This window comes from Falco punctatus, assembly GCF_963210335.1.
Source record: "Falco punctatus genome assembly, chromosome: 20".
In the NCBI taxonomy this organism is placed as follows: domain Eukaryota; kingdom Metazoa; phylum Chordata; class Aves; order Falconiformes; family Falconidae; genus Falco; species Falco punctatus.
Window position 1 is genome coordinate 5,561,237 of NC_137600.1, and position 25,570 is coordinate 5,586,806.

The 25,570-nt window shown below is 58.2% G+C and overlaps 1 protein-coding gene across 4 annotated transcripts; it reads left to right on the plus strand.

Moving 5' to 3' along the window:
• Positions 1-1,684: 1,684 nt before the first annotated feature.
• PLEKHA2 (pleckstrin homology domain containing A2) lies at positions 1,685-24,743 on the plus strand. Of its 4 annotated transcripts, none has more exons than XM_080370561.1 (13): positions 2,323-2,469; positions 3,140-3,259; positions 7,096-7,259; positions 8,195-8,251; positions 10,324-10,372; positions 11,417-11,514; positions 15,172-15,318; positions 18,327-18,473; positions 18,599-18,667; positions 18,819-18,889; positions 19,860-19,923; positions 20,796-20,873; positions 21,302-24,743. In XM_080370561.1, exons 3-13 carry the CDS (start codon positions 7,119-7,121, stop codon positions 21,644-21,646), a joined length of 1,266 nt encoding a protein of 421 aa, XP_080226687.1. In that variant the 5' UTR covers positions 2,323-2,469; positions 3,140-3,259; positions 7,096-7,118; the 3' UTR covers positions 21,647-24,743. The 4 variants fall into 4 exon arrangements, with proteins under 4 accessions (XP_080226686.1, XP_080226687.1, XP_080226689.1 ...); XM_080370562.1 differs by lacking the exon at positions 2,323-2,469 and adding an exon at positions 2,603-2,861; XM_080370560.1 differs by lacking the exons at positions 2,323-2,469; positions 3,140-3,259 and adding an exon at positions 1,685-1,848.
• Positions 24,744-25,570: the final 827 nt, after the last annotated feature.

A 25,570-nucleotide genomic window follows, 5' to 3' on the forward strand; every position in this document is an offset into this window, starting at 1 on the left:
CACCCACACGGGGAGAAAGTGCTTCAGGGCCAGATGCAGCTCCGGGGAGAAAGCAGGGACTTTTTGAGGGTGCAGCTGCAGGGACCCCACGCTGTTCTGGGTGGCATGGGGTGGGGGGAGGTGAGTGTTTCCTTCTCCCCAAATCCACCCTGCACTGAAGCAGTGGCTTTCCTAAGTGATGCTCCTGCAGGAACGGCGGCTCATGTCCGGTCAGTGCCACGCTCCGGCACAGCCCAAGAGCCGGGTGAGCACAACCCCCCCGGGCCCTCGCCTGCCCCGCTCCAGCGCGTTGTTTCTGCAGCGGGCTGGAGGCTGCTCTGCTGTGACAGACTGTGGTTTCATCTGCTCCTGGGGCGGTGACATGGGCCTGGAGCAGAGTCACACAGAAATGAACACACATGGTTTCAGTAACAGCATTTGGGCAATCTTCTGCAACATGGAAAGGGGGGGGGGGGGAGGAGAACCTCTTTGTTCTAAAAATGACCCAGGCCATAGGAAATGCTGGGGGCTGAGGCAATGTGTTTACTTAACAACACTATGTACAGCAAGCACTGAACAGGGTGCAATTGCTCTGGGAAGAAAATCTGCAAATGCGTAGCACTGGATCCTCAGCACTTAAAATTAAATAAAGGAAAGACCCTGACGATACAGCATCAGTGAGGGGCATGGAGCTGGAGGCTGGGGTCACTGGCATTGCTTGGAGGCGAGTAGAGCTGGTGCAGAGCTCTGCAGAGTTGATCCCCCGGGCTGGGTGTGAGCACCACTGACTGTCTGGGCTACATCGGCTGAGCCAGGTAGGCACCTCTGGGGTGTGGGTAATGGGCTCAGATGATTGACAAACAAATGACTGGTTGATGCAACTGTGAAGTTTTCTGGGTGACCAGGCAGTGCCTGCAAGCCCAGCACATGCCTGATTGCCCTGGGCTTCAAACGAGGAGGTTCATGAAGATGGCAAGGACCCTGAGACCACATCACAAAGGGGAGCAGTGGCTGCTCTTGGAAAACATCAGTTATTAACTCCAGGCTTCGTTTTTGCAGCTTCCTCAGGTGAGGAGGAACCCCAGGGCTCCACGAGCACACGAATAACTGTTTGCAGGGTTCACTGCTGGCTCCCCAGAGACCTCGCCTGCTTGCAAGGGTGTCTGCGGTGTTTTGGTGAGTGGTGCAATTCAGTTTGGACACCCAGCATAACCTCTGTGTTACCTGGCAGGGTTTGCCCCTCTCCCCCTGCAAGGCTGGTGTGCCAACCCCATCGGGCGTTTGCTCTGTCCTGCAGTGCTGTGGTGTTTTTGCAGGGTCCGGATGGGGGCTCATCCTCTCCAGCCTCCCCCCCTTCCTGCAGTGCCAGCTCTGAGCTCTGCCACTCCACGTGCATGTGCCCACAGATGCGTGTGCATCCTTGGGCTGGTGTGAAAGCGTGTGAGTGCTCTAACTGCTGCTTAGGGAGGGGGGAACGCATGGGGTAGTCGGCTTGGTGGAACCTGGATCTGAACCACTAACAAAAACAGCAGGGATTGCTCTGGTTTGATGCTGAGGCTGGGGCAGTTCACCCGAGACGCATGCCGCTCTTGGTCACGTGCCTGTTATCTGCCCTGCTGCTGCTGTATCTGACATTGCACCCCATAATAAGGCCATGGGAGTAGAGCAAGGTTCTGTAAAGCAGCAGTGAAGCCCTACGTGGTTTGGAAGCCCTGGGACTCTGTGTCAGTGTGAGGCCTAACTGTATGGCAGGACCACCGGAGCGTGCCCACCCTTAACTTCCCTTGCATGCGAAGCCACTTGCTATTTTGAGCATCTTGCTGGCGGCGCAGGCGCTGCTCGCCCCGCTGCGGGCTGGCCCTTGCCCAGGTGGGGTCTCGGTTGGGGTGGTGGGTCCCGGGTGGTGGTGGTGGTGGGGGGCAGTTTCACGTGGTGGGGATGCAGCCGTTCCCCACGGGGCAGCTCGTGGGGGGCCTGGGAAGCTCTTTGCCCGAGCGTCCCGGTGTCGGAGCAGGAGCTCTCGGAGGGCACAGATGTACCGAGCAGCTTTCTGCCGAGTTTGGGGGGGGGGGGGGGGGGGGGGCGTCTGCCTGGACGGCCCTGGGGCTGGGCAGGGGCTCTCGGAGGGGCTCGCCCACCCGCGGCGAAGGTGCAGCGCTCCGGGCGGGCAGCGGGACCGGGCTGGCCCCAATCGGGATCCCCGCGGCGGCTGCCCGTGGGGGCGTACCCAGCCCGGCGCCGGGGCCGCTGCAGGTGCGTGGGGTGCAGGGGCGCGCAGCTCCCCCCGCCCCACGGGCCGCCCCCCGCGCCCCGCACTCACATCCGGGGCCGGGTTTGCTAATGGCAGACGTAATTAACCCGGAAAAAAGCGGCGGCGGAGCCAGGGGCACACCCCCTCCGCCCGCCCCCCCGCCGCTCGGCGTGCGCGCCGCAGCCCCCGGCCCGCCCCGCCGGCCATGCGCGGGGGGCGCAGCCCACGGACACCGCGGGGTGAGTGCGGGGCGCTGCGCGTGGCCGCGGAGCCGCCGTCCCGCCCGTGCGCAGCGCTCCCCTCTCGGGCGCTTCTTGGAGGACCCCGCGGGGTGGGCAGGGGGGCCCTCGCTGCCCCCTCCTCCCTCCGGCGCTGCCTCTCAGCCCTCCCCCGGCGAAGGGGCTTCCGCGGGCTCGGGGCGGCTGCAGGCGCTGGAGCACCCCCCCGCCCCGCCCGGCGCTGCGTGGCTGCCGTGCCGGGGGTCCGGGGGGGCCCGGCCCCGGGGTGGAGCTGGGAAGCGGGGCTGCTCCGCCGGTCCCGGGATGCGGCAGAAACTCCAGGCTCAGCAGCTGGAAGCATCTGGAGGGGAGAGGCCGCGCGGCGTTGGCGGCGGTGCCAGTCGCTCCTGCACGTTAGTGCTGGCAGCGTGGGCGTGGGGGGGCTGGGGGCAGCGGGGCCTGCTCCTGCTGTTAGCCCCTGGTTTGGGGGACGGGGTCCCTGCGGGAGGTCCGGGGGTGCTGCACGCGCTGCTCTCTGCTGGGGTCTGTGGGGTCGGCAGCAAACGCACGGGGAGCCTTGGGATCTGCAGCGATTCCGAGCGTTCTCCTGGCTGTTTGTCTGTGGGGAGTTGGAGAAACGCATCCTTGCTGCTCCCAGCCTGCCTTTCAACAGGTTAATTATTTAATTAAGGCAAACGTCTGGAATTAGCATGAGTTAGTTGCTGGGCTCTGCCTACACCGTCTGCCTCGTGTGTCAGCCTGCGGATCGACGGCGGCGGGGTGAACGCTGGAAACTCCTTTGCAAGACCAGGTAAAAGGAAGTAGTGCTGCAACCGCTGCGGCTCGCAGCCATCACCCCGATCTCGCGGAGCTGCATGGGGGCAGTGGGCATCGCAGCTTGCAGCCCCTGTGAAACGGGGGTACCCGTCCTGTGCCCCAGCCCAGCACCAGGGCAGCTCAGATGGGTGGGTGAGAGGGGAGGAGGATGATGATGCTGAGGCTGCTTGCTGGGGCTGCCTGCAGGTGCAATGGGCTGTGCTTTGGGGCGAGGTGGCGGGGAGATGCCTCTGGCCAGTGCTGCTGCGATGCTTGGAATGCCAGGTCTCATTGCCTTGGCTTTTTCTGCTGCGGGGTGTCCCTGGGTCACGCTCCTGTGGCTGTAGCTGTGCTGTGAGTGCCAGGAGCTGGGCAGAGAGGGCATGGACAGCCGTGACGGTGCAGTGAAGCGCTGGCGTCTTGGGGGTGCTTCCTGGAAAGTCTGGCTGTGTGGCTGCACACGAGGCCTTGGAGCCAGCAGTGACTGCAGAGCGGGGCTCGGGAGCTGTTTGGACGGTGCCCTGCACCTTCTGCTCTTCGTGGGAAGCGCTTACCTGGATCTCGGGAGGCAGGCGAGAGGGTATTTTTTGCTGTAAACCTTCTGTAGCCTAATTGCTCTAGTCATCTTGTTAACTGAGCCAGAAAAGGGTTGTCCTTTTTGGTGGGATATTATGACTCTCAAAAAGCTGGGAAGTCATTTGCTTCAGAGGTGGGGAAGAGCCCTGGAAGTCTCCAATGTGCTTATTACAAAATGGTGTAAATTCATAAATGGGATCTGGTCGTGAGACCCTGAGGGCCTGATTCGGTGGCATGCTCAGGAAGTTCAAGTCACTGAATGGTGGATTAGCCTCCATGAGTCGGGCGTGTGCATCATCGGTAAACCTTCCCGTGCCCAGTGCCAGTGTGGTGTCCGTTGTCTTTCCGTAAAGGCTGCCCCCTGGAGCACCTCCTCACAGCGAGGCCGTCAGGGACTCATCCGCACCTTTAAATGATGCTGATTTTCTGTGAAGTCCCCCTTATTCTCCCCCTCAGGTTTAGTCTTGTGTCCTTCCTACAGAAAGCACAAGTTTGAGTCTCGCATAGAAATATTTGTGACTGGGAGTTTACAAAGTGCTGTATAAATAGCAAAGGTTATTGCAAACTGAGGATTTTCCAGCCCTCCCGGGGTTCCTGAGGAGAGGGAACAAATACCCACATGCTGGTGGAGCTGGAGATGCTACTTTTATCCTTTTCCTATGGAAAAGTGCAGTTCTCAGTGGCTGCAAGGAGACAGACGGTTCATGTCCTGCAGGCAGTGGGATGTGAGGGGACAGGGAGCCTGGCTGGCTCAGGGGAGCGTGGTCTGGAGGGCAGAGTCTGGAGCAATTGCAATCTCCTCTGCCCAAAGATTTTTGCATATCCAAGTGCAGTCTGAGGTCAGCTGGAGCAGAAAAGTTGAGCTGGTTTGTGGGCTTTCAGCCCAGCCCGTGTTAATTAAGGATGGCAGGGGGAACATAGGGGGTCCCAGGAGGCATCCCGTGGGTCTGGCACCACAGCCCTGAGGGGCTGGGGGCTCATCCCTCTGCTGCCTGTGGCACACCTCGGCTCTTTCTCATTCCTCTCATAAGCAGAAGTCTCTGGACTTTTATTAGCAGCAGGAGGAAGAGACAATTTATGAGGCCTGGTCTGAACGTGTTGGTACGGTTGAGGGCACTTGGGAATCTGCTTTCTGTGTGCTTCCCCCTGCCCACAAAAAAAATGCAAAGTGCCCACATAACCTTTGCATCAGGGCAAACGTGTTGTTTTAAAACAATCTCTTCTACTGAAGCAGTATGATTTCCCTCTCAGCAAAGCAGTGATACCCATCTCTGAAACGCTGATGATAAACTCTGAGATCCTCACAACAGGTTGACTTGTTTTCTGCCACCTCCACCTTTGCAGCTGCACCACAACTCTTGCACAATGCTTGCCTCTCAGGGCCCCACTCCACTGCAGCCATTCGGTTCAAAAATAGTATTTCCTCCTTTTCTGCATGAGATCTTTTATTTGTTCAGCCTCGGCTCGTGGCACCTGTGCAAATCACCCCTCTTCTACCGGACAAACCACACGGGGTTCAGCTCGCATCCTTTCGGTAACGGCCACCTCCATCGCCGCCTGCCCAGCGGTGAGGGGGCTCTGCCCGGGCGGAGGGATGTGCCCGTGGCTCTCGGCGCTGCCTTCGCTGCCGGCGCATGGCTGGGAGCGATGGATGGCGCAGTGGCTGGGGCAGCCCCACTGCAGGGGTGCTGGGGGGCTCCCCTCACCGTGGCTCTAGCTCTGCCGTGCGCGGTGGGCGGGAGCCGCGGCCAAATTCAAGCGGTGGCAATGTGCACCCGCTGCTGCTGACTCGGTGGCTGCTGCGGGGTGGCTGAGGGCGACGCTGGGCTCCCCGCGTCTGGCGCCCACAGGGGACGCGAGCAAAGCCTGTTCGTGGGCACACGGCTGCCGCGCTCCCTGGCCTGGCTGCTCGGGGCCGTCGTGCCCCGTCCCGTCCCGCGGCAGGCTCGGCGTGGCGTTTTCCCTGCTTTGGCAGAGGAGGTTTGTGCGGCGGCTGCCCGCGAGGTTGTCCCTGCAGCCCAGCTCCGCTCCTCCACAGCGGCCGGGCTGGGCTCTGAGGTGACCGCCGGGCTCGCCTTGGCTGGGGGCTGCACTGGGGAGGGTCCGTGCCCCTGGCAGACCTGGTGACACGGCTTGGCCCCGCGGCGATGGGTCATTGTTTTCCCTGCTGACTCTGCATCCTGGCTGCACAGATTTTCTGCTGGAGTTGCAGATTGTTTTCCATTTCCTGGGAGTGTGCTCAGGCTCTCTCTAGCGCACAGTCTGCTTTGGGATTATTTTTTGTTGCAGTTCCCAGGGACCCGGTATCTCCCACCAGATCCTTTGTGGCTACTTTGTCCTCTGTAAGTGGGCTGCCACCCTATGTTGCTGAGCTCTCCGGGGGGCAGCCCGGTGGGATGCGACCATCGCTGTGATGGAGTGGCTGGGGGCCCGGGACTGTCACTTGGAATCAGTCTGTCACTGCCCCAGGACGTGCTGGTGGCCACGGTGCCGCCCTGTGCCACGAGCAGCCTCGAGCTGGGCAGAGCGTTTGTTCAGCACCGTGCAGCGACTGACTCCATCTGCAGCTCCCGTGTTTCCAGGGTCCTGCAGCTCCTTGCTGAGCTATTTTGGTCCACCTTGCTGGTGTGATCTACCCTGCTCCTGCCTGCACCCGGGGCCGGCACGCTGGCACCCCTTCTTGTCACCAGGGCGTGTGGGGTGACGTTCATGTTTGGCAGCTTCCCCGCAGTGTGAGCGCCTGGCGGTAGCCGTTTGACTTTGTGTGTGTTAAGGGCTGTGGAGGCCTGGCAGCTGCAGCAGGAGGTTTGGGCAGGTTGGGAAGTTGGACCTGCAGGTAGCTTGGTCAGCGGCCGTGGGACTCAATGCAGAGGAGGGGGCTGGGTGAGGAGCGAAGCCCCAGCCCCACCTTTGAGCCTCGTGCAGGCTTTCACGCCTTTCGAGCTCGCTGGCCGCAGTGGGGTTGGCAGCTCTCGGGGCCAGGGGGCCATGTGCACCTCTGTGGGGAGGGGCGCATTTATGAAAAAGCCTCATTTTTCAGTGAGGGGAGGCAGCTAACGTGCTCATTTGGACCAGCCCTGGCAGGTTGCCCCTTCCCTCTCGTGAGCTCAGATGCAGGCTGGGCAACTGCACTGGCATCGCAGCACGTCTGGCACCAACAGGTTGAGGTGGCCGTGGGTGCAGGAGCAGCCTCTTGGGGAGCTGGGGCTGTGGGAGCAGAGCACCCACCTCTCCCTGCCTGTCCCTCTTCCGCAGGGTGATGCGAGAAGGAGCCCGGCATGCCGTACTTGGATCGACAGAACCGTATCTGCGGGTTCCTGGACATTGAAGAAAATGAGACCTGTGGCAAGTTTCTGCGGAGGTATTTCATCCTGGACACCCAGGCCAACTGCCTCCTGTGGTACATGGACAACCCTCAGGTAGGGTCCCATGCTGCTTGGCCATGGGCACGTCTGTGGAAATCGTTGAAGAGTGTGTAGACACATCCCAGCCTCCCTGCTGGGCTGCCGTGGTGGAGGCATCTCCTCCGGCTCCCCGAAGGAGGATGCTGTCTGTCAGGGTCTCCTGTAGCTGATGTGGCCCCGACCAAACTCCAGCAGAGCAGCCCCCCGGTGACTGTTGTGGGTTCCAGGGCTGCCCTGCCACTGACACCTTGGAGGAGCCTATAGAGATGCTGTGCCAATGTGAGGTGTTACATCTCCTTGTGTCTTAGTGTAGAGACAGTGATGACAAGAAAGAGGAGAGGTTATCTTAGGAATAGTTGTCAGCTTGGAAGTGGTGTCATGCAGCAAAAGCTCTTAGACCAGGAGCTGGGTAGCTGGGGGAGATGGAGTCTGTGCCTGTTGTGCCCAGTGTCTCTGGGAGCTGCCCCAGTGCTTGCGGTCAAGTTCAAAAGAGCAAGAGCCAGAGCTGAGCTCTAGGAAGACCCTCCTGGAAACCCCACGGTGCTCAAGCGCTGCTTGGGGAGGCACCTGCCTTCCTGAAGAGCATCTTGTGGCAGATTCTTCATTGCCTTGTTGCAAGGGGAAGCACTCTGCTGCGCAGCTGCAGCCTCTGGGCCGGTGGTGGCCCAGGCTCCGGCTCCCTGTGCCGCACCGGGGAGTTGGAGCCCAGCTTGTGCCTGAGGTGGGGCTGCCCGGGGCTGTGAGCAGGACCGGGGAGGGCATGGTGCTTGGCGCCAGCTGCTCGTAGGGTGCGAGATGAACCAGGAGCACGCAGAAGGGAAGCAGCCGAGGCCGGCAGCGTGGCTGTTGCTCTTGCTGCCTGACCCCAGTGATGCTGAATGACAGCCTGGCTCGCCTCTTCTGCATTCTGCCTGTCATTTAACTCCCATTGCTCATTAAATGTTTTGCAGAACCTGGCCATCGGTGCGGGTGCTGTCGGATCTCTGCAGCTGACCTATATTTCCAAGGTAATGTCGGGGTGGGGCGAGGGAAAATGAATGCTCCCTGTTGTCCCTGTGTCTGTGCAGCTTTCCCAGGAGAGGTGATGGCTCACCCTGGCAGCGCCTGAGGCAAGGTCTCATCCTGCCCAAGCCTGTGCCCTCCTCCCTGGGACAGGAGCCTGGGCGGGGAGCGGGGAGCATTGCTGTGGCACGGCTGATCCTAGCGCTGGGACTGGTGCTCGGCCTCAGCTGCCGAGCGGCGTGGGATGGCTGCGAGGTCGGGGTGCCGGGCAAAGAGGAACTGCTCTGCTGCGAGGAACGAGGCTGAGTGGGGCCGGGCGTGCGGTGTCGGTACAGGCTGGACGCGGAGCTGGTGATGGCTTGGCGCTGCTGCTCTGGCACCGGCCCGGGCCAGGGTTTGTGCGCGTACTGCGGAGCCCCTCGGCACTCGGTCCCGGTAACGCCGGTGCGGGGCTGCCCGCCGCTGGTCCTGCTGGAGCCCCAGGTCCGCAGCAGGTGGCTCCTCCAGCCCAGTGAAGACAGGGAGGTAGAGATGGTGCCAGGATCCCCCTTGCAGTGGGTTTGGGAGCACCAGTGCATCGAGAGCGGCACCCTGAAGGATGAAACCTCTGGAAACTTAGTCTTGTGTGTGTCTTAGTGGCATTATCTGGCTTCCACGGGAAGGCAAAAGTAGTGCAGTCAGTGACAACGGTTGCAGGGCTGGTGACTGGACCGCGTTGAGCCGCGGCCGTGGAAAGCAGAGCTGCCACCATCCTCCTCCCGCGAGCTGCCCCTCGGCTGCTGCCGGGGGAAGTGGGGGGCTTGTGGCCACTGTGCCAGGCTCAGCTCCGTGCTGGAGCCGGATAAAGAATTGGACGGGTCTCTGTTCCTGCTGAATCATGATTTATAAATTAAGCGCAGATGAAGCAACGCCGGGAGGTTGAGCCTTCCCCATTTCAGAAGGAGCCTCACTTATAAATTATATATGTTTTAGCCTAAATGAAAATTGCTGTAGGACAGCATTTGGTCACAAACTGCAGGACTGGGTTATGCCAGCAGCTCTAACTACCAACGGTAAATATGCCAGAAAAATGGAGGTTTGCTTGAGAAAACATATTTAAAGCATTATAGACTGGCTCTGAAGGAGGAAGCCTGTCAGAATAAATACTCCATGAATACTGTGCTTGGAGCCCCGGGGAATATTATTCTTATATAAATGATTCCTACTCTTTAGGGAGAAACCACTGCTATTTTCCCTCAATTTTCTTAATTGCTGACAAGAGCGACTGTGTTAGTCCAGCAGAAACTCACATTTTCAAGGCCTTTGAAAGCTTTCTGTCCTTTGCTTTACAGCGCAGCCAGTGCCGGGGGGGGGACAGCGGGAGATGAAAGCCCCGTCTCTGCGCTGACCTTCCCCTGGGACCGCGCGTTCGTTGCCACATGTGGTCTGCGTTATGTCTGATACGGGCCAGTTCCTGAGAGCTCGCGCAGCTGTGCTGCAGCTCCTGGGCTCATGCCATGCATGTTGTCCTCATGGGCACGGGACATGCCGGCACCCCCGAGGGTGGTGCTGAGCATCAGCCTGGCATCTGCGCTGCCGGGGGTCCTGCCTGGCATTCCCGGGGTGGCGGAGCCTGGGGTGGGAGCGGTGGTCTGTGGGCTCCCACAGTTGCACGCAGCCGGGCTCCGACCGGGAGGTGCGCAGGGAAGGTGTGCTAACTGGGTCCTGCTCACCGGCCGCATTAATTGTCCCCTGATGCAGCGGGCTGGCTCTCTTCCCCGTCTGCAGACGGGGGTGATCGGGGGGCTGGGGAGGGCAGGCGGTGCCTCCCCCCGTGCTGGAGCAGCTGCTGGCCAGGGCATGGTGAGGCTGCCACTGGTGGTGTGCCGGCAGCTGGGCGCTCACCCCTGCACTGACACTGCAGCATTGGTGCTGGGCTAGGGGCTTGGAGGAACCGGGAGCATGGACTGAGTTGGGAGCTTGGGCAGCACCAGTTCTCCTCCATCGCGGCCGTGTGTGTGGGAACTTTCAGCTCTCACGTGTGCCATTAGCCTGTGCTATTATCTTTTAACTTTTTCTTTAATTTCCTCTGTTGCAGGTTAGCATCGCCACCCCGAAACAGAAGCCGAAAACTCCATTCTGCTTTGGTGAGTGAGGGGGACCCCCGCGAGGCTGTGCCAGGGAGGAACCCCACAGGAGGCTGCAGCTTGGGTGTCTTCCCCGTGAGCCCTCCAGGCTGCTGCTGTCCAGACCCCCTGGACCTGCCTGCAGTGTCCTGGCAGTCAGGGAGGGAAGGGGTTGCTGGCAGTGCCTGGCACGTTGTGCCAGAGGGCCAGTGCAGGGCTAGTGCGAGCCACGGGCCCATGTGGTGGCCCTGTCACTGGGACTGCCCACGTGAGATGCACAGACAGAGCTTGGCGAGGGAGGCAAGACCCTGTGGGTTCCCTCCATGACGGTCCCTCAGTTTTGCTGTGCTTCTGAATCCTTTCCGTGTGCCCCATTGTGCTGCACTACCTTGTGCAATACAGGTTGGTTTTTTTCCCATTTTAATACCTGCAGAAGCTTCTGCTGCTGTGGTGCAAGGAAGGGATGTTTGGTATCCAACTGCCCCCCCACCCCCCCAACAGCCTCAGCCCTACCCACGCTGCCTCAGTGCCTCGTGTATGAGCTATGAACTCGTGTTTAAAGCAACAAAAATGATGGCACAAGCACATACTTGTCCCAAGGGAACGAGGTTGCCTTTGCAATACTTTATGACAAGGGATGTAGCCCAAGACAAAGACCAGAGTGCATGGCACATCCCCCTGCGGGTGTTCCCACCAACGGTTTGGATGGGAGTTAAAACCTGAGAGCTGAGTGAAGCGAGTCCCAGGGGGCCCTCAAACGCCCTGTGCAAGGGGCAAACTTCAGCACCAAATTAAGCCCTAGTTTGGCTATGCCACAGCCTTGGCTTCAGCCCTGCCCTCCCCAAGCTCTGGTGCAAGGGCGCGTCCAGCTGCTGCATCCCTGCTCCATGCCCCAGCGCTGGCCCCTCAGCCGCTGTTCCATGCAAGAGGTTACGAGACCAGTATCTGCAAATCACTTGGTCTGGGCGTTGAGAGGTGCTGTATTGTTGATTTATTGTTTGTTTGATTAATGCTAAGCACTGAATGGGGTTCCCTAACTCTTCTTCTTGTTCCCTTCTTTGATAGTTATCAATGCTTTATCTCAGCGCTATTTCTTACAAGCCAGCGATCAGAAGGACCTGCAGGACTGGGTGGAGGCGCTGAACCGGGCCAGTAAGATCACGGTAGGTTGCGTTATGCTCGTCTCTGGTGTTGCTGTGTCCTGCCCTGATGGCCCACTCGATAAGCGCCTGGAAGAGCTGCGCTCTTCCTTCTTGCAGTGCTCTCCTCCTGCATCGCCTCCCGGTCCCACGCGGGGAGCAGCTGTGGCGGCGGCCAGGCTGCCCCTGGCCCAGGAGCAGGTCTGCGTCAGACTTCCCAGGTTCTCTTCTGGGCTAGAGCCGAGGCACGCTGGGGAGGGAGGGGAGCACAGCTCTCAGCTAATGGCTGCAGCATCTTGTCCTCCTCTGGAGCTGGCTCTGCTTCTGGTGCACCCCTTGCTTTGCTGTAACAGGGGCTTGTAGCTCCCAAAACCCCCTCGTTCCCAGGGGAGCGTGCCCTGGTCCCCCAGCCAGCCCTGCGAGAGCAGAGAGCTCTGACACAGGCTGTGTGCTGGTTTGGATCTGCGGGAGGGATGCTGCGAGCGGAGGAGGGATGTGCTGGGGACGCAGCCTTTCAGCACGCAGGGATGGACGGCTTTGCTGTCGCCCTTTGCAAGACCAGAGCTACACGATGACCCCTCTCAGGGGTCTGGCTCCAGACTGGGGAAGTTCAGCATCCCCAGGGATCCTCCTGCTTGGGATCTACTTTGCTGTCATTTGCTTGCCCATCCCTGCCCTCCCTGTCCAGCTGCGGGGGGGTGCGGCAGCTGCACCCAGGGAAGGTCGTGCTGGAGCCGTTCCCATCCTCGCTGCTCTGGGGCCGTTTCCCTCCTGTTGCTCTTGCTGGCTGGGGTTGTGCGTAACGACTCCTTGCTGTGGCTGTCAAAGGGCATCTTTCTTGTGCCTCAGTAATTTATTTACTCAGTTTTTATTCTTCCTGGAACACAAGGTCTTGTGATGAAATGTAGCAAATGCCCTGCACTGTAGGGCACTGCAGGGCGGATTGTGCCTGGATCTGAAGGATTTTTTCTGCCATCTCCTCTCGTTCGCTCTTGTGTCCATATAACCGTAAACTAATGGTCACTGACCCAGTAACTCACAGAGTCTGTGCTCCTCAGCTGCCCGGTGCTGCTGGCGATGAGGGATGCTGCTGCGCTCCCTCTCCCACGCAGCGAGAGCAGGAGCACAGTCTGTGCTGGGGCTCCTGGGCTGGGTGTTTGCAGGATGGATCCTTCCCAGCCTGGGGTGTGTGGGATCCTGCAAAAGGGTCAAGGGCATAGCAGGCTTCAGCATAACCACAATTAGAAGCGTTGCCAATGTTTAACGCTAGCACAGTTTTACTAGATCATGCACTGATGCCTGTTGTTTGTGGCTTGCAAATTAAATATAAGGAAGAATCATGGCAAACAGTTTAGGATTGGGGCCTATCAAATAGCTTCTGAGTTTTTTTTTAAATCACTGGAGTGCTGTGTTGTAGTCCCTGTGGGAAACTCATCTACAATGCCAGACCTGGCTTGTATTTTCTTTTTTTATCTGCAAATACATTAAATGTGACGACTACACGGGCTCTGGCTTGTACCTTCTCTTTTATTCAGGTGATAAAAGCCCTCCTCCAAAACTGGGTAGGAGTTGTAACCAGAGATGTTTGTCTAGGTGTGCTACTGGAGTACTTTCCTCCAGGGTAATTGCTTGCAGGCAGCCCGTGTTGCTGAGGTGGGAGCTGGTGTGATGGTAGCAAGAGAGGCATCTTCTCTTTCTGCAAAAAAAGCGCTGTGGCTTTCAGACCCTGCTGTTGGCCACCTCTTCTCATCTGGCTGTGTCCCAGCTGGCCGACCGGCTTGTCCAGCCCTGCAGGGAGGAGTTCTCGCAGGCTGGCTAGGAAACACAGGGCTACCGGGATGCGGGTGACGCTGCCACTCTGCCCTGCGTGGGAAATTCCTCTCCCTGCTCTGCAGCTTCCCATCGGTCTCCGTTTGCGCCTGGGTTTTCTTGGGCTGCTCCCAGTTGCAGTGGCTTCATCACCTTGGCGTGGGTGGAGGGGGACAGAAAGGCATGGGAGATGTTCTGGCTTTCAGCAGTGTTCTAACCCTTACCAGCCTCTGGGCTTTAAGTGGTCTCCCCCTTCCCCGGGCTCTGCTGGGGGGGTGTGCATCACACCGAGCACACTCGTGCGCTGTACGTTGGGTGCACGCTGCACGCTGCTGCTGTCTGAGCCGCTTGCCGCGGTGGGACGGGAAGGATGGGGCAGCAATTCGGGCATTGCTCCTGGTGCAGACATCCAGGTTCAGCTTCCGCTTCTCACGGAGACTTCTCCTCTGCTCTTGGCAAATCGGTTCCTGTGTTTCCTCACCATGTGCTGCCTTTGTAGCCACAGCGCTGGCGGCTGAAGGTGTGAGGCATGCAGCGGGCTGGTGTGACCGTGACAAGGGGCTCTGCTCAGTTCTGCACGAGGAGGCTCAAGCTGGTGGCAGCGCTGCCCCACGCTGGGTGCCGAGCAGCACCTTCCCCCTGGTGCCGCTGCCTGCAGAGATGCAGCTCCTTCCCTCTGCCTCTGCCCACAATGTCTCTGCATCTGCGTTATGAAACAGTTTCCTCCGGCTGGGCAGCCTGTGCCGGCTCCAGCCTCCTGCTTGCCCACGTTGCTGGGGCAAGTGGCCGGTGCGTGCTGGTGGTCTGCACGGGGCTGTGCAGTGCAGGCGTGTGGGAGCCCACTGTCGTCTGGCCCCTTGCTCTGATGGCAGCGGCGTTTGCGAAGCACTAGCGATGGCACGCGACGGTGCCGCTGCTGCCTGCCCTCTGCCCGCCGCTGCCTGGCTGTTGGAGAGCACCTGGGGCCCTGCGTGGGCAGCGTGTCCAGGGGGTGATGGGGATCTTGTCCTTGGTCCTTCCTCCTCTCCTGCCTGTGGGTTTGTGAGGTCTCAGCCCTCTGCCCCCCAAGACTTAACCCAGGTCTCGGTCTAAATGCGAGTCCAGCCGTCCGCCTGGGGGGACTCAGGGCCAGCTCTGCTCGGCCGGCGGCCGATGCACGGTGTGGCTCGCACGGGGAGGGCCGAGTGTCTGTCCCTGTGCGCTTCAGGGTGGAAGGCAGGAGGGTGGGTCAGAGCCAGAGACGCCGATTAATGGCATTAGAGAAGTGGAAGTGCAGGCAGAGTCAGGAAGGACATCTTGGAAACCCACCTTTGTATCCAGGGCCAGGTGCTGGAGGGGGGAGCTGGGAAGGGTGAGTGAGGGTGCCAGCACTGGGAGCCGGCTCCCCGCTGCCCAGGGGTGCGGGGCTGCTCGCAGCTGAGACACAACCTGCCCGGCTGTGCGTTGGCAGGACGCATGGGTGGTTTGGTGTGTAAAATAGTGCCCGGCTGGCTGCTGCACCCCTGCGGACGTGCTGCTGCTCAGCCTCGTTAGGCAGACGAAAGCTCATCATTAAACCTAGCTGTCCGTAGAGTGGGGACAATTAAAGGAGCTGGTGTCCCACAAACACATCCAGCTGCAGAGGTGAATCACAGACTCCTGTGAGGTGATGCTTAATTATTCACCACCTCTCATCTCCCATCTCAGTGCCTCCTGCAAACCGCCCAGGTGTGGCCCACACCCTCCTTAATTGGGGTGGCTTGTTCATTTATTATTTTTTAAAGGGACATTGCTGCATTTAGGTTGGGAGGACAGAGAGGATGGTGGCTGGCGCAGGTGTGGGGCTGCCCAGCTTGGTCACGCCTGTGCCCTTCACCACTTTCTTTCCTGTAGGTGCCAAAGGGTGGCAGCGTCCCACTGGCCACGGAGATTGCGAAGCCTCCAGTGGTGCCCCAGGCCCAGGAGAGGAAGCCCCAGGTGGCCTACAAAACCGAGATCATCGGGGGGGTGGTGGTCCACACACCCATCTCCATCAACCAGGTGAGCTGGCAGGATCCGTGCACCATCCCAGGTCCTGGGGGTAAAATCCCTGTGACATCAGCACTCCGCTTTGGTCTCTCTGTTCCCGGCGGTTTAAGAGCCGCTCCTAATGGGGATAAGCAGAAGAGGTGGCACCTTTCTCCAGGGCATTCCCACCACACCCCGCTTTGATGTTCCTGCACTTCGCTGCCGGGGCCCTTGGCATTTGAGCCGGGCTTGGAAGGGTCCCTGCCTGCGGGGTGTTGTGTCAGGCTCCTGTTGTCACTGTCCTGCTAGCACAGGTGTGCTGCCTTCCGAGGCGAGCAGGGCGAGGGTGGCTGGGTCTGCAAATCACTTGTTGCAGATGCTGCTCGGACTGCTGCTTTGGGGAGGGGGAGCACAGGGAAAGCGCCTGTCGGGGCGTTGTTACCGCTTTAGCATCCTGCTGTGCCCCACCAGTATTAAACAGCGCAGCAGATGAAGAAATACTGTTCCTGTGCAGCAGTGATGGGCGCTGCCATTCTCTAACCACGTGTCAGAGCAGTAGAGCTTGTGGGCATGGGTCCTGCAGCCTGGCGCTGGGCTGGGGTCTGGGAGGGTCCAGCCTTGGGGCTGGCGGCAGTTGCTGGTTTGGGCTGTTGGGGAGGCTGGTTTGCACTTTCATTTCTGGAAACCAGTTCGGTGCCTGCAAACCCTTCCCACTCAGGGGTGTATAAATAGCTGCACTTAGCACCCTGTAGCACCTCTCCTTTGTCTTGCTCTGAAATGTGATGAGAATAGGGAGTGTGAGGAGGAGGAGGAGGAGGAGAGGAGGCTATGAATCTGTTTGGCTTCCTGGCTGTCCCACACCATCAACCTGCACGTCGTGGGTCCAAATCCCCTATTGAGGTGCCTGGGGCAGAGGGGCCCCATGTCACTGCCCCCACCAAAGCAGCCAGAGGGACTGACCCATCCTGCAGATGGTGGCTGGTACCTCTTGCCGTGGCTCTGCACCCCCTTCCCTCGGCACCTGGCCGGGTGCGCATGTGGCTCTCCCCATCTCCCACCTTTGGGCACTTGTCTGGCTCTGGGTCTCACTTCACCTCTTAGCAGTGGCGGCACTCAAAATAGAGCAGAGAATTAGTTCATTGCAGTGTTTTTTTGCTGGCAGGTGCTTTTAACACTCTCCTGGCTGCAGGGTTTGTCAGGAGCAGGGTGCAGAGGTGTGTGGGGTTGGTGCTGCTCCCAGCGTTGGGCTAGCAGCCATCCCTTCCTGGTGCCACTGCCCAGTGGGATGCTGCTGGACCCTCAGCCCTGTGTGTGAGGTGGGGAAGGGCAGAGAAGGCTGTGCCTCCCTCCGTGTCCCTGGGAGCTGTGCAAGTTTGCAAACAAGTGGCAGCAGCCAAACTTGCAACTTTTCTTCTTTTGTTTCAGTGAGTTAAAGCTCCTTTTTCCTTCTGACCCTTGACTCTGCCTCCCTCTCCCCCCATGCCACCGCCTCCTGAGAGCCACGAGCTCTATCCTCAGCCCTCGCACGATTTCTTCCTTTCACTGAGGGTTTTTTTAGAGGTGGTGCATCAGCTGCCAGAATATTTTCCGTGCTCTTGCTGCTTGCCCCACGTGAAATGGCTATTCCCCTGCTGCAGCTTCCTGGGTGCGTCTGTGGTTTCCTGGCTCTGCCCCGGCCGCCACTGCCCTGCCACAGCTCGGGGGCTGCAGCTGGGAGCCCTCTGCTCCGGCTGCGCCTGCAGACTGGCTGGCAGCATCAGCTGGCTCCCAGGCATGATGCTCCCTGTCGCAGCAGCATCCCCATCCGTGGGTTTGGACACGTACATCTGCAATGCTCAGCAGAGCTGGTGCCACCCCAGGCGAGGGGAGCGGGTGGCTTCCCCGTCCCGTCCCGGCTGGAGCTCTGCTCCGCTGCTCTCCGGAGGTGCTGGGCAGCAGTTTGGGGCCAGCCAAATGGCTGCTTGTGTCTGTCCCGGAGAAACCAAGGCAGCCTCTCGAAGGTGCTGGAAGGAGCAGCGCGGGCAGGTCGCTGGTTAACCGCACCGGCGCGGGGGCCATATAAGGCTGGCGGCAGCGAGAGCCGCCCCGGCTGCTATGGCAATTCTCAAACCTCAGCACAGAGCTGGAGGAAGGGGTTGGAGGGATGGGGGAAGGACATGAGCACAGATGTTTCATCTCAACCATCCTCTGTGCTGCCGAGGGGGAAGGGAGGGCACTGCTGGGGGATGGGGCGGCGCAAGAGGGTGATTCTGGCAGCAGGGCAGGAATCTGGCCCCTGGGATGCACTGGGAAGTGCTTGACGTGATCCAGGGGATGGGTGCTGGGCACACAGCTATGTGCGCAGCCCGCCTGTGCTCATCGCAGCGAGCATTGCGCTTGGCAAGAGACAGCTTGGGGCAGAGGAAGCAGGGTTAGTTGTTTCCACCTGATCTGAGAACATCACAGTTCCTTTTGGGAGAATTTGGCTGTGCAAATGTGGAGCGGAGAATTCACGGCTTTCCTGAGCAGTTTATTCCCATGATAGATTGTCTCCTCCAGCTGGAAAGCATCCCTACTTTCTAACTTGGGTTTGTCTGGCTCCAGCTTCCAGTTGGTGGGTTTTGCTCTGCCTCCCTCTGCCAGATGAAAGAGCTCCTTGCGTTTCCCCCCGAGGGGGTCTGCGGTGCAGTCGAGTCCCCTCTCAGTGTTTGATAAGCGAGGCAGATGAGGTCCTTTAACTTCCCTGCTGCAAGGGATTTTCTTCAGCCCTCAAATTACTTTTCTGTAGCCTTTCCAATTTCTTAATGTTGTTTTTGATATGTGGGCACCACAACAGTGAATAGTACTCGGGCGGCAGTCTGAAAAGCTGCATGTAATGAGATAAAATCAGCTTTCGACTGGTTTGCTCCCCTGCTCGTGTGCAGGCACTGCGATTAGCCCTTGGCTTGCAGCGCTGTGCTCGGGGCTTGCTTTGGCCTCTTTTCCCTCCAGCTGAGGCGTTCTGCCTCGTTGCCCTCCTGGCTTTCTCCTGGCTCCCCGGTGACTCTGCTCTCTGGTTGCAGAACGGCGGCGATGGAGGGGAGGGCAGCGACGTGGCTGCCCACCCGCTGCTGCGGCGCTCACAGAGCTACATCCCCACCTCGGCCGCCAAGCCACCCGCTGGGCCGCCCGTCCTCAAGAGCGGCTACTGCGTGAAGCAGGGGAACGTGGTGAGTGCTGGGGGTCCCTGGTACCGAGCTGGGGGGTGGTCCTGGGCTGCCTGCTTCCCCCGGGTTGGGGATGCTCTGGGGAGAGCACCAGAGCCAGCACCAAGTGGTTTCCTCCTCTTTTCCAGAGGAAGAGCTGGAAGCGCCGGTACTTTGTTCTGGATGAATTTTCCATCAGTTACTACAAGTGCGAGCAGGTGAGCAGCCCCGGCGTGGCACCAGCTGCTCCCGAGCCGAAGTCTGGGGCCGCTGCCCTGCTGGTGCAGGGGGCTCTGTGGGAGGCGCAGCCTGGCGCTGCCTGCCCCGGGGGCCAGCCAAGCCCATCACTGTCTCCTCTCACCTCCGCAGGACAAGGAGCCCTTGCGTTCGATTCTCCTGAAGGACATTTGCAAGACCCACGAGTGCCTGGTCAAGTCCGGGTAACGCTCCTGCCTGTGTTTGCCCGCGGTAGCCCCAGGTTGTTCCAGGCTGGAGCAGCCCAGGGGAGCCCCGAGTGCTCCAGGTGCTGGGGCAGCAGCTCCCTGAGGGGCTGAGCCGGAGGAAGGCAGGGAGGGAACTCTTCTCCCTCCTTCGGGGAGCCCAGAGGGCCCCCAACAGCAGCTGCTGCTGCGAGACGGTGCCGGGCTGAGCTGTGCGGCCGCTCACTTGTTTCACCGTAACCTAAACATTGCCTCTTCATTTTGCTTTTAAGAAATTTCTTCCCCTTCAGCTCCCCCGAGTGGATCGGGGAAATGTGGTGGGATGCAGGATATTGTCTGTCCTCCCTCCTCCTGCCAGTAGCCGCCTCTGTTGGGCAGGGGTTCTCCTGCAGCTCCCTTATCTCCATAGATTAAGGAGTGGGGGCCCTGTGCAGTAAATGGCATCGTGTGGTGGAGGAACAGAGGTGTTTGTAAAGCAGCCGAAAGCCATATATAGGTGTTTTCCTTAAACTAGCACAGGTGGCTACACAATGTCTTGGGAACAATTTATTGCAGTGAATACTGAGAAAATTAAAGTAACTTCAAGACTTGCAATGAAAAATTAACTGAGAAAAAACCCTCTGTAGCTACAGTAAGATGTAATTTATTAATGTATCCTTGAATTGTTTCTTCTTAATAAGTCAGAGAAGGCTCACATTTAAAACAAACTGTAAATGAGATGAGTTACAGTTCTGGGGAGGGGCAGGGGTTTGCATGCAGACAGCAGAAGCTGGTGTGTGTGTGTGTGTAGCTGAAGGTCTCTGGGGAGCTGGAGTCTTCTCCAAGTCCTGATGGGATCCAAGGTTTGCCTTCAGCATGTTTTCCCACAGCACACTCTAGAGATGAGGATAAACACAGATTTTTATTTTTATTTTGTTCCCCAACCATGGTGACTTCTGGGTAGTGACCATCTCTTTCTTGCTGCTTCTAGTGACCTCCTGATGCGGGACAACCTCTTTGAAATCATAACGAGCTCCAGGACCTTCTACATCCAGGTGAGGCAGCTGAGTCTGGTTTGTGTTTTCGGCAGCACTTCAGCTCTCAACAGCTTGTGCAAGCCCCGTCCCTGCAAACGGGCTGTTCCCCTGCAGCCTCTGGCCAGCAAGCACAAGCAGATGAGTGTGTAACAGCTTCGCCTGGCGCCGGGGCATGGGCAGCAGGGGAGAACTGCCGGGAGGTTTCACTTCTCCCCTTGGGCTTATTTATAATAGCGGCTATTTGTGTGAGCAGGAAAAAGCAGAGACAGAAGCACGGGGCGATCTGATGAGCATCCCGGGTGCGCGGGCTGCGTCTGCCCCTCGCCTGTGCTGCAGATTTGGGCAGCCCCCTCTGCCCTCCGCAGGGGCACTTGTTGGTCTCCCTCTTGCTGGGCTGAGCTGGGCGGGAGGCGGCAGCAGGCAGGGGATGCTGTACACAGGGCTCTCGGCACTGGTGAGTCCCTGAAGAGCACTGGCGTGGCGTGACGTTCCGTGCTGTGGATGCACATCCCCACACGCACAGGCAAAGCCCCAAACCGTGCTGCCCAGAGAGCACAGTCTGGGGGGGCTCCTGGCAGGGTGCAGACCCTGAGCCTCTGCTGCTGCAGGGACTGCTAACACCCCGACAATGGTTTGGGGCTTTTTTTCCTTAAATGCTTTATCTATTCCTGATACAAAAATGCTGCAATGTGAAGAGTGGTTCCCCTACTGCAGGGGAAAATAGGGTGATGCGGTGGTTTTTAAGCAAGGATGAATTATTAGCAAATATACCGGGAACCCTGGTAGCCTGTCCGCCTGCGTGCCCATGCTTCGGCGCGGCGGGGATCAGCTCTGGCTGCGCTGGGGGCTTGCAGAAGGCAGAGTCTCATCCTTGCTGGTGTGTGTTGCAGGCAGACAGCCCTGAGGACATGCACAGCTGGATCCGAGTAATCACAGGGGCGGTCCAGGCCCTGAAAAACCGCCCGAGGGTAGGTCATGTCCTTTGTGCTTAAAGTTTAGTGTTAAATGAAGATTATGCCAATGTGTAAGATAATTATTTAGTGGCTTGTGTAAGTGCTGGGTTAGCCCATTTCCAGGACGTGAGATCCCTCACCTCTCTGAGGTGGTTTGCCAGTCACTGGAGAAGTTTCCCTGAAAAACATGGAAAAGGGAGATTCAACCCTCGAACTGGACCTGCGTGAACCCCGCTCTGCTCCAAGGCACAAGCGAGAGCCTGATAGATGGCAAAGGGCCATTTAATTCAGACTTCCAGTTTGCTTAGGGTTGTTTTTTTTTCCTTTCTACAGAGCTTGTAAAGAGCCTGGTTCTGGTCCCCAGAGCTTTGCAAATTGCTCGCAGCATTGCATGCACAAACCCCAGCCCCAGCCCAGCACTCACTCTGCATCTGTCCTTGCAGGAAATGTCCTTCATGAGATCCACCTCCATGGTCAAGCCTGGGGGCTCCATGGCCCCCTCCCAGCAGAGGCAGGCGACAGAGGAGAGGAGAGCACTGTGCAAAGCCCCCTCCACCTCGTCCTGGCAGCCCTGGACCCCGGTGCCACAGGCAGAGGGGAAGCAGCCGGTGCCGGAGGAGATGCCCACGCTGCTGAGAGACTCGGTGTTCATGCCAGCCTTCACAGAGCGCGATGCTGGAGCTGCGCCAGGCAAGCGCTTGCGGCACAAGTCAGAGCCGCAGCATCTCAAGGAGAAGCCGTTCGCCTTTGACCTGGACGATGAAAGCATCCGGACATCCGATGTCTGACCAGGCGCTGAGCCACCCCCCGGCTCTGTGCACCGCCTCCCTGGCTGCCGGGGGTCCCCGTGGGGTAGCTTGGGGTGTGCAGCCACGCCGTGCCCAGGCCGGCTGGGCTCCACGCGTCCGCTCAGTGTCTTGGACCAAGCTCACCCCATCTTCTCAGCAGGGGTGAAGTGGCCCCTTCCCTCCACTGCTGCTCTTCCCTCTGGTACAGGCTCCACCGCACCCATGTCCTGGTGCCCTGCCCTGCCGGGGATGGGGTTCCTGCCTGCGCTTTGCCCCGGGTGGCTCCGTGTTCTGGCTTTGCGGGGCGAGAAGCGCTGGTCCCCAGCATGGCGCGGAGGAGGGGGGCATCATCTTCCGCAATCTCATAATTTACCCCAGTATTCAAGCCTGGAGGAAGCAACAGGGGGTCTTGGAGTTATGAAGGGGAGAGTGGCCTTTCTTGTGTTCAGAAAAACATTTTTCACCCTTTTCATGCTGCTCAGCCTTCCCCAGGCAGCTGGGCAGAGCTGTGGAGACACCAGCCCGCAGCTGCCTGCACAAGGGACACACTGCAACTGCCCGTTTTGGCGACTTTTTCCCTAGGAGACCTGCTCTGTGCACTGCCTGACTAGTGGTGTATCAACAGGTCTGTTGGCTTTTAGTTATACCTCTTTACACCGATGGCCGCGTTGAAACCCAGTGCTGCAGGCTGCCCGCCCAGCCCCTCTGGAAGGCTCGTTGGTGCTTCTTGGGCAGGCAGCTGGTGCAACAGCGGCTGCCGGCAACGGGAGGTTCCTCAGGTACGGTGGTGGTTTTGCACTGCATGCATCTGGGCACCAGAAAGTCTTGCCCAGGTGGTGAAGTGCTTTTAGCAAAAAAAGCAACAGAAGCCAAGTGTTTAATGAAACTGGGAGGGCTTGTCCAGCCAACTCGCCTGCTGCCTGCCTTGAAATGGAAATGAGTGGAAGTTTTGAGAGCAACACAAACTCATCATTTCCATAACTAAATAAGCTGCCGTAGAAGGTGTGATAGATAGCGTGTAGAAATTTCAGGTATTCCCTGGGCAGCGAGATCGTCTGATACCTTCACCCCAAAAGGTGTGTGTAGTCCTTTGGCACCGAGCGAGGATGCGCGTCCTTGTCCTTGCTGCCAGCAGCAGGTTGCGTTGCTGTGACCGAGAGCTGCAGCAAGCCCATGCAGGCGTAGGTGCTGCAGCACCTTGTTTGAGGGCTTTTGCCTGGACCTGGGGTGGCGGAGTGAGGAGGATGGTTGGGGCTCTGTCTGTGCCCTGTGGAGAGCAGCACACGTCTGGGTGGGAAAGCTTTAGCCCGGAGTTGTGTTAAGCAGAGCAAGTGAAGGCATCCCTGCATGGGGCTGCTGCACTCTGTGGGCATCCCAGCCGCAGGGGGACTGGCACCGGAGCTCGGGGCGGGGGGGTGGGGGACTGCAGGGGGTGCCAGGGGTTGCGCGGGGCCCTGCTGATGGGCACAGGGGTTTTAAATGTGCTGGCCTTGGCCCAGCCGCACTGCCACGTCCCACGTCAGGCACAGGCACGTTTTTTGCCATCTTAGATCTACTCCTGCTGAGGAATCTGGGTGGCCAGTGTGGCAGTGGCGTGGCCAGCTTGGCAGCGCCTGGAGTGGTCTGGAGTTAACAAGGCTTCCCCTCTCTGTGGGCTAGTTATCTGTTCTTTTATTTTTGTTTTCCGTCTTTGCTTTTTTTTCTTGTCATTACACGTTCTCTGCTCTGCAAAATCAGCCAGTGTGCTCCCCAGGAGCAAAGAAATCTGTTTTGTCCCTGCCCTTTCCCAGTCTCCAGCTGTTTGACAGCTGTGCTTCAGCCTAGCTTGGGCTCAGCCTGGGATTGAGCGGAGCTTTATCGGTTGAGCTCCAAGCGCTGATTAGCCCGACTGATCTTAACAAGGTTAAAACTGCATCTTCCTTCGTTGATCCCCTTCTGTGTTGGAGGGGCTGTGCCTCCAGCGACAGAGCCTCCCAGATTTGGGGTAAGGGTGGCTCAAAGGGGGTTGTGTGGAGGTGCTGGAGAACACTGAAACTATGAAAATGGGTGAGAATCGATGCTATAATGGTACAGGGTGAGTGTTCGTATTTGTTATTTAATTGTAGAAACCTAGATCATGCTGTTCCTTTTTCTTCTCCTTTTTGCTTTATTTGCACTAGTGTTTGAAATCATTATTTTTTTTTTAGGCTGACTTGGTGTTTGGCTCGTAACATGGTGTTTCAGAAATGTCTTGGTAATTCGGTAAGCCTATCAATCACAGAGTCACAGCATTTGGTGATAGCACACTGACCTCATTTCTGGAGAACGTCAAATGCAGAGAGATGATGGTTACTTTGTGCAAGGCTTCAAAACCATGGAGTACCAAGTATTTTTGTTGCTTGCTAATTGGAAAGTTTCTTCGGGCCTGGGATGGTAAAGCAGAAGCTTGTTGCACAATCAGGGTTAATTATCCAGGAGGAGAAACTACCAGTGGCTCCAGCTATTGCAACATTCCTGTTTCTCATTCCCACCCTCCCGCATCCCCAGGACAGCTTGAAGGCTGAATGTGAGACTGAAACAAGCATGTTGAGAGTTGAGCCGGGCTCCATACCCGTCCATCATGCAGGTGGTGTGGTGGGGAGGAATTTCTCTCCCATCCCAAAGGACCAGGCAGATGCAGCCAGACCTCAGTGGAGCTTTGCAGTGATTTTTAAAGCAAACTTGTTATCCCCTCATCTCTGCATTTGCCTCCTAGCTGTCCTGTGTGGGGATGAACGCATCCCCCAGTAGCTGCTCCTTTTTGAAGATGAAGCGTGTGCTGTGAGTTTTCCCCGCTTTCCTAGAGGTACATGCAGGTTCGAGGTGTCTTGTGCGGAAAGAGTGGTGAGAGAGATGGGTTTGCTCTTTTCTGTGGAAACTCCCAAGCAGTTTCAGCCGTTTGTGCAAGTACTGGCTGTGGATTTCAAGTGCTCTTAGGGCTGGGGTGCCTCATGTGGGTGATGCTCCGTGACTCCCATGGTGTCTGTTACTCACCTCCCGCCCCTTGCCTGTAAATGCTGTCTGCAGGAGATGGAATGCCCTTTTTTCTGTGTTTTTAAATAAAAAAAAGGAAATCCCAGTCGCTTTCCCAGGCTGTCTGTTTGCATTGTGTATTTTGGGTAATTATTGCTGGGGGCATCGAATGCCATCCCTGCCAGGGTGAGGGGACAGGATGCAGCAGCTGGGGGGGGGGACCGCAGGGAAGGGAGGGCAAAGGACCACCATGGCCTCTGCTTTGAAAAAGTTTTTGATCTAGTTTGTCACTGCTAGAAAATAAGGGGACAATGACTAACCACGCGAGAAGCATCCCTTGTTGCCAGAGCATGTGTTTGGTAAAGGACATGAGGCTGGAGCAGAAACCATCCTGTCTCCAAGCGGTGCACATCTTCCCGGCCTGAGGTGCAGGTTTAATTTTATGGCTGGTGATGCTAAGACAGCTCCATCTATTGCTCATCTTGAGCCCTTCCAGGGGTAAGTGTGGCCCAATAAAACTCTTGGTTTATCTTTGCCTTTCTGAATACGCAGGCAGGAGGAAAGCTGTCAGACCAATACCCCTGGTATTCCTCAGCATAGTCCATGACAGCCTTGTACACGGAAGGAATTTGAGGTCCTGCTGTTAGCTGGCAGCTCCTGGGCTAAGGACATGCGGAGATGTTAATGACCGTGGGCTTTTGCACATGGAAATTTTTTTTTTCTTTCTGGCTTGCTGCATAATTTTTTCCCCACCGTGGGCTTTTCAGCCCTGTTGTTTCACTGGTCCGAAGAATGTGGTAGTTTCATGATGAAGCCTCTCCCCACCCCAGTGCCCTGAGACCTATTCAAAGCTGCCAAATTCAGATGACTTGTGACCTAAATGGGATATAAATCCCATTCCCCAGAGAGGAGGAGTTGTTGCAATAAACCACA

Coding starts and splice junctions, on each gene's coding strand:
- PLEKHA2 (XM_080370560.1), top strand. CDS start 7,119: ATGCCGTACTTGGATCGACAGAACCGTATCTGCGGGTTCCTGGACATT. Junction 7,260..8,194: donor GGTACATGGACAACCCTCAG/GTAGGGTCCCAT, acceptor AATGTTTTGCAG/AACCTGGCCATCGGTGCGGG. Junction 18,474..18,598: donor GCGTGAAGCAGGGGAACGTG/GTGAGTGCTGGG, acceptor CCTCTTTTCCAG/AGGAAGAGCTGGAAGCGCCG.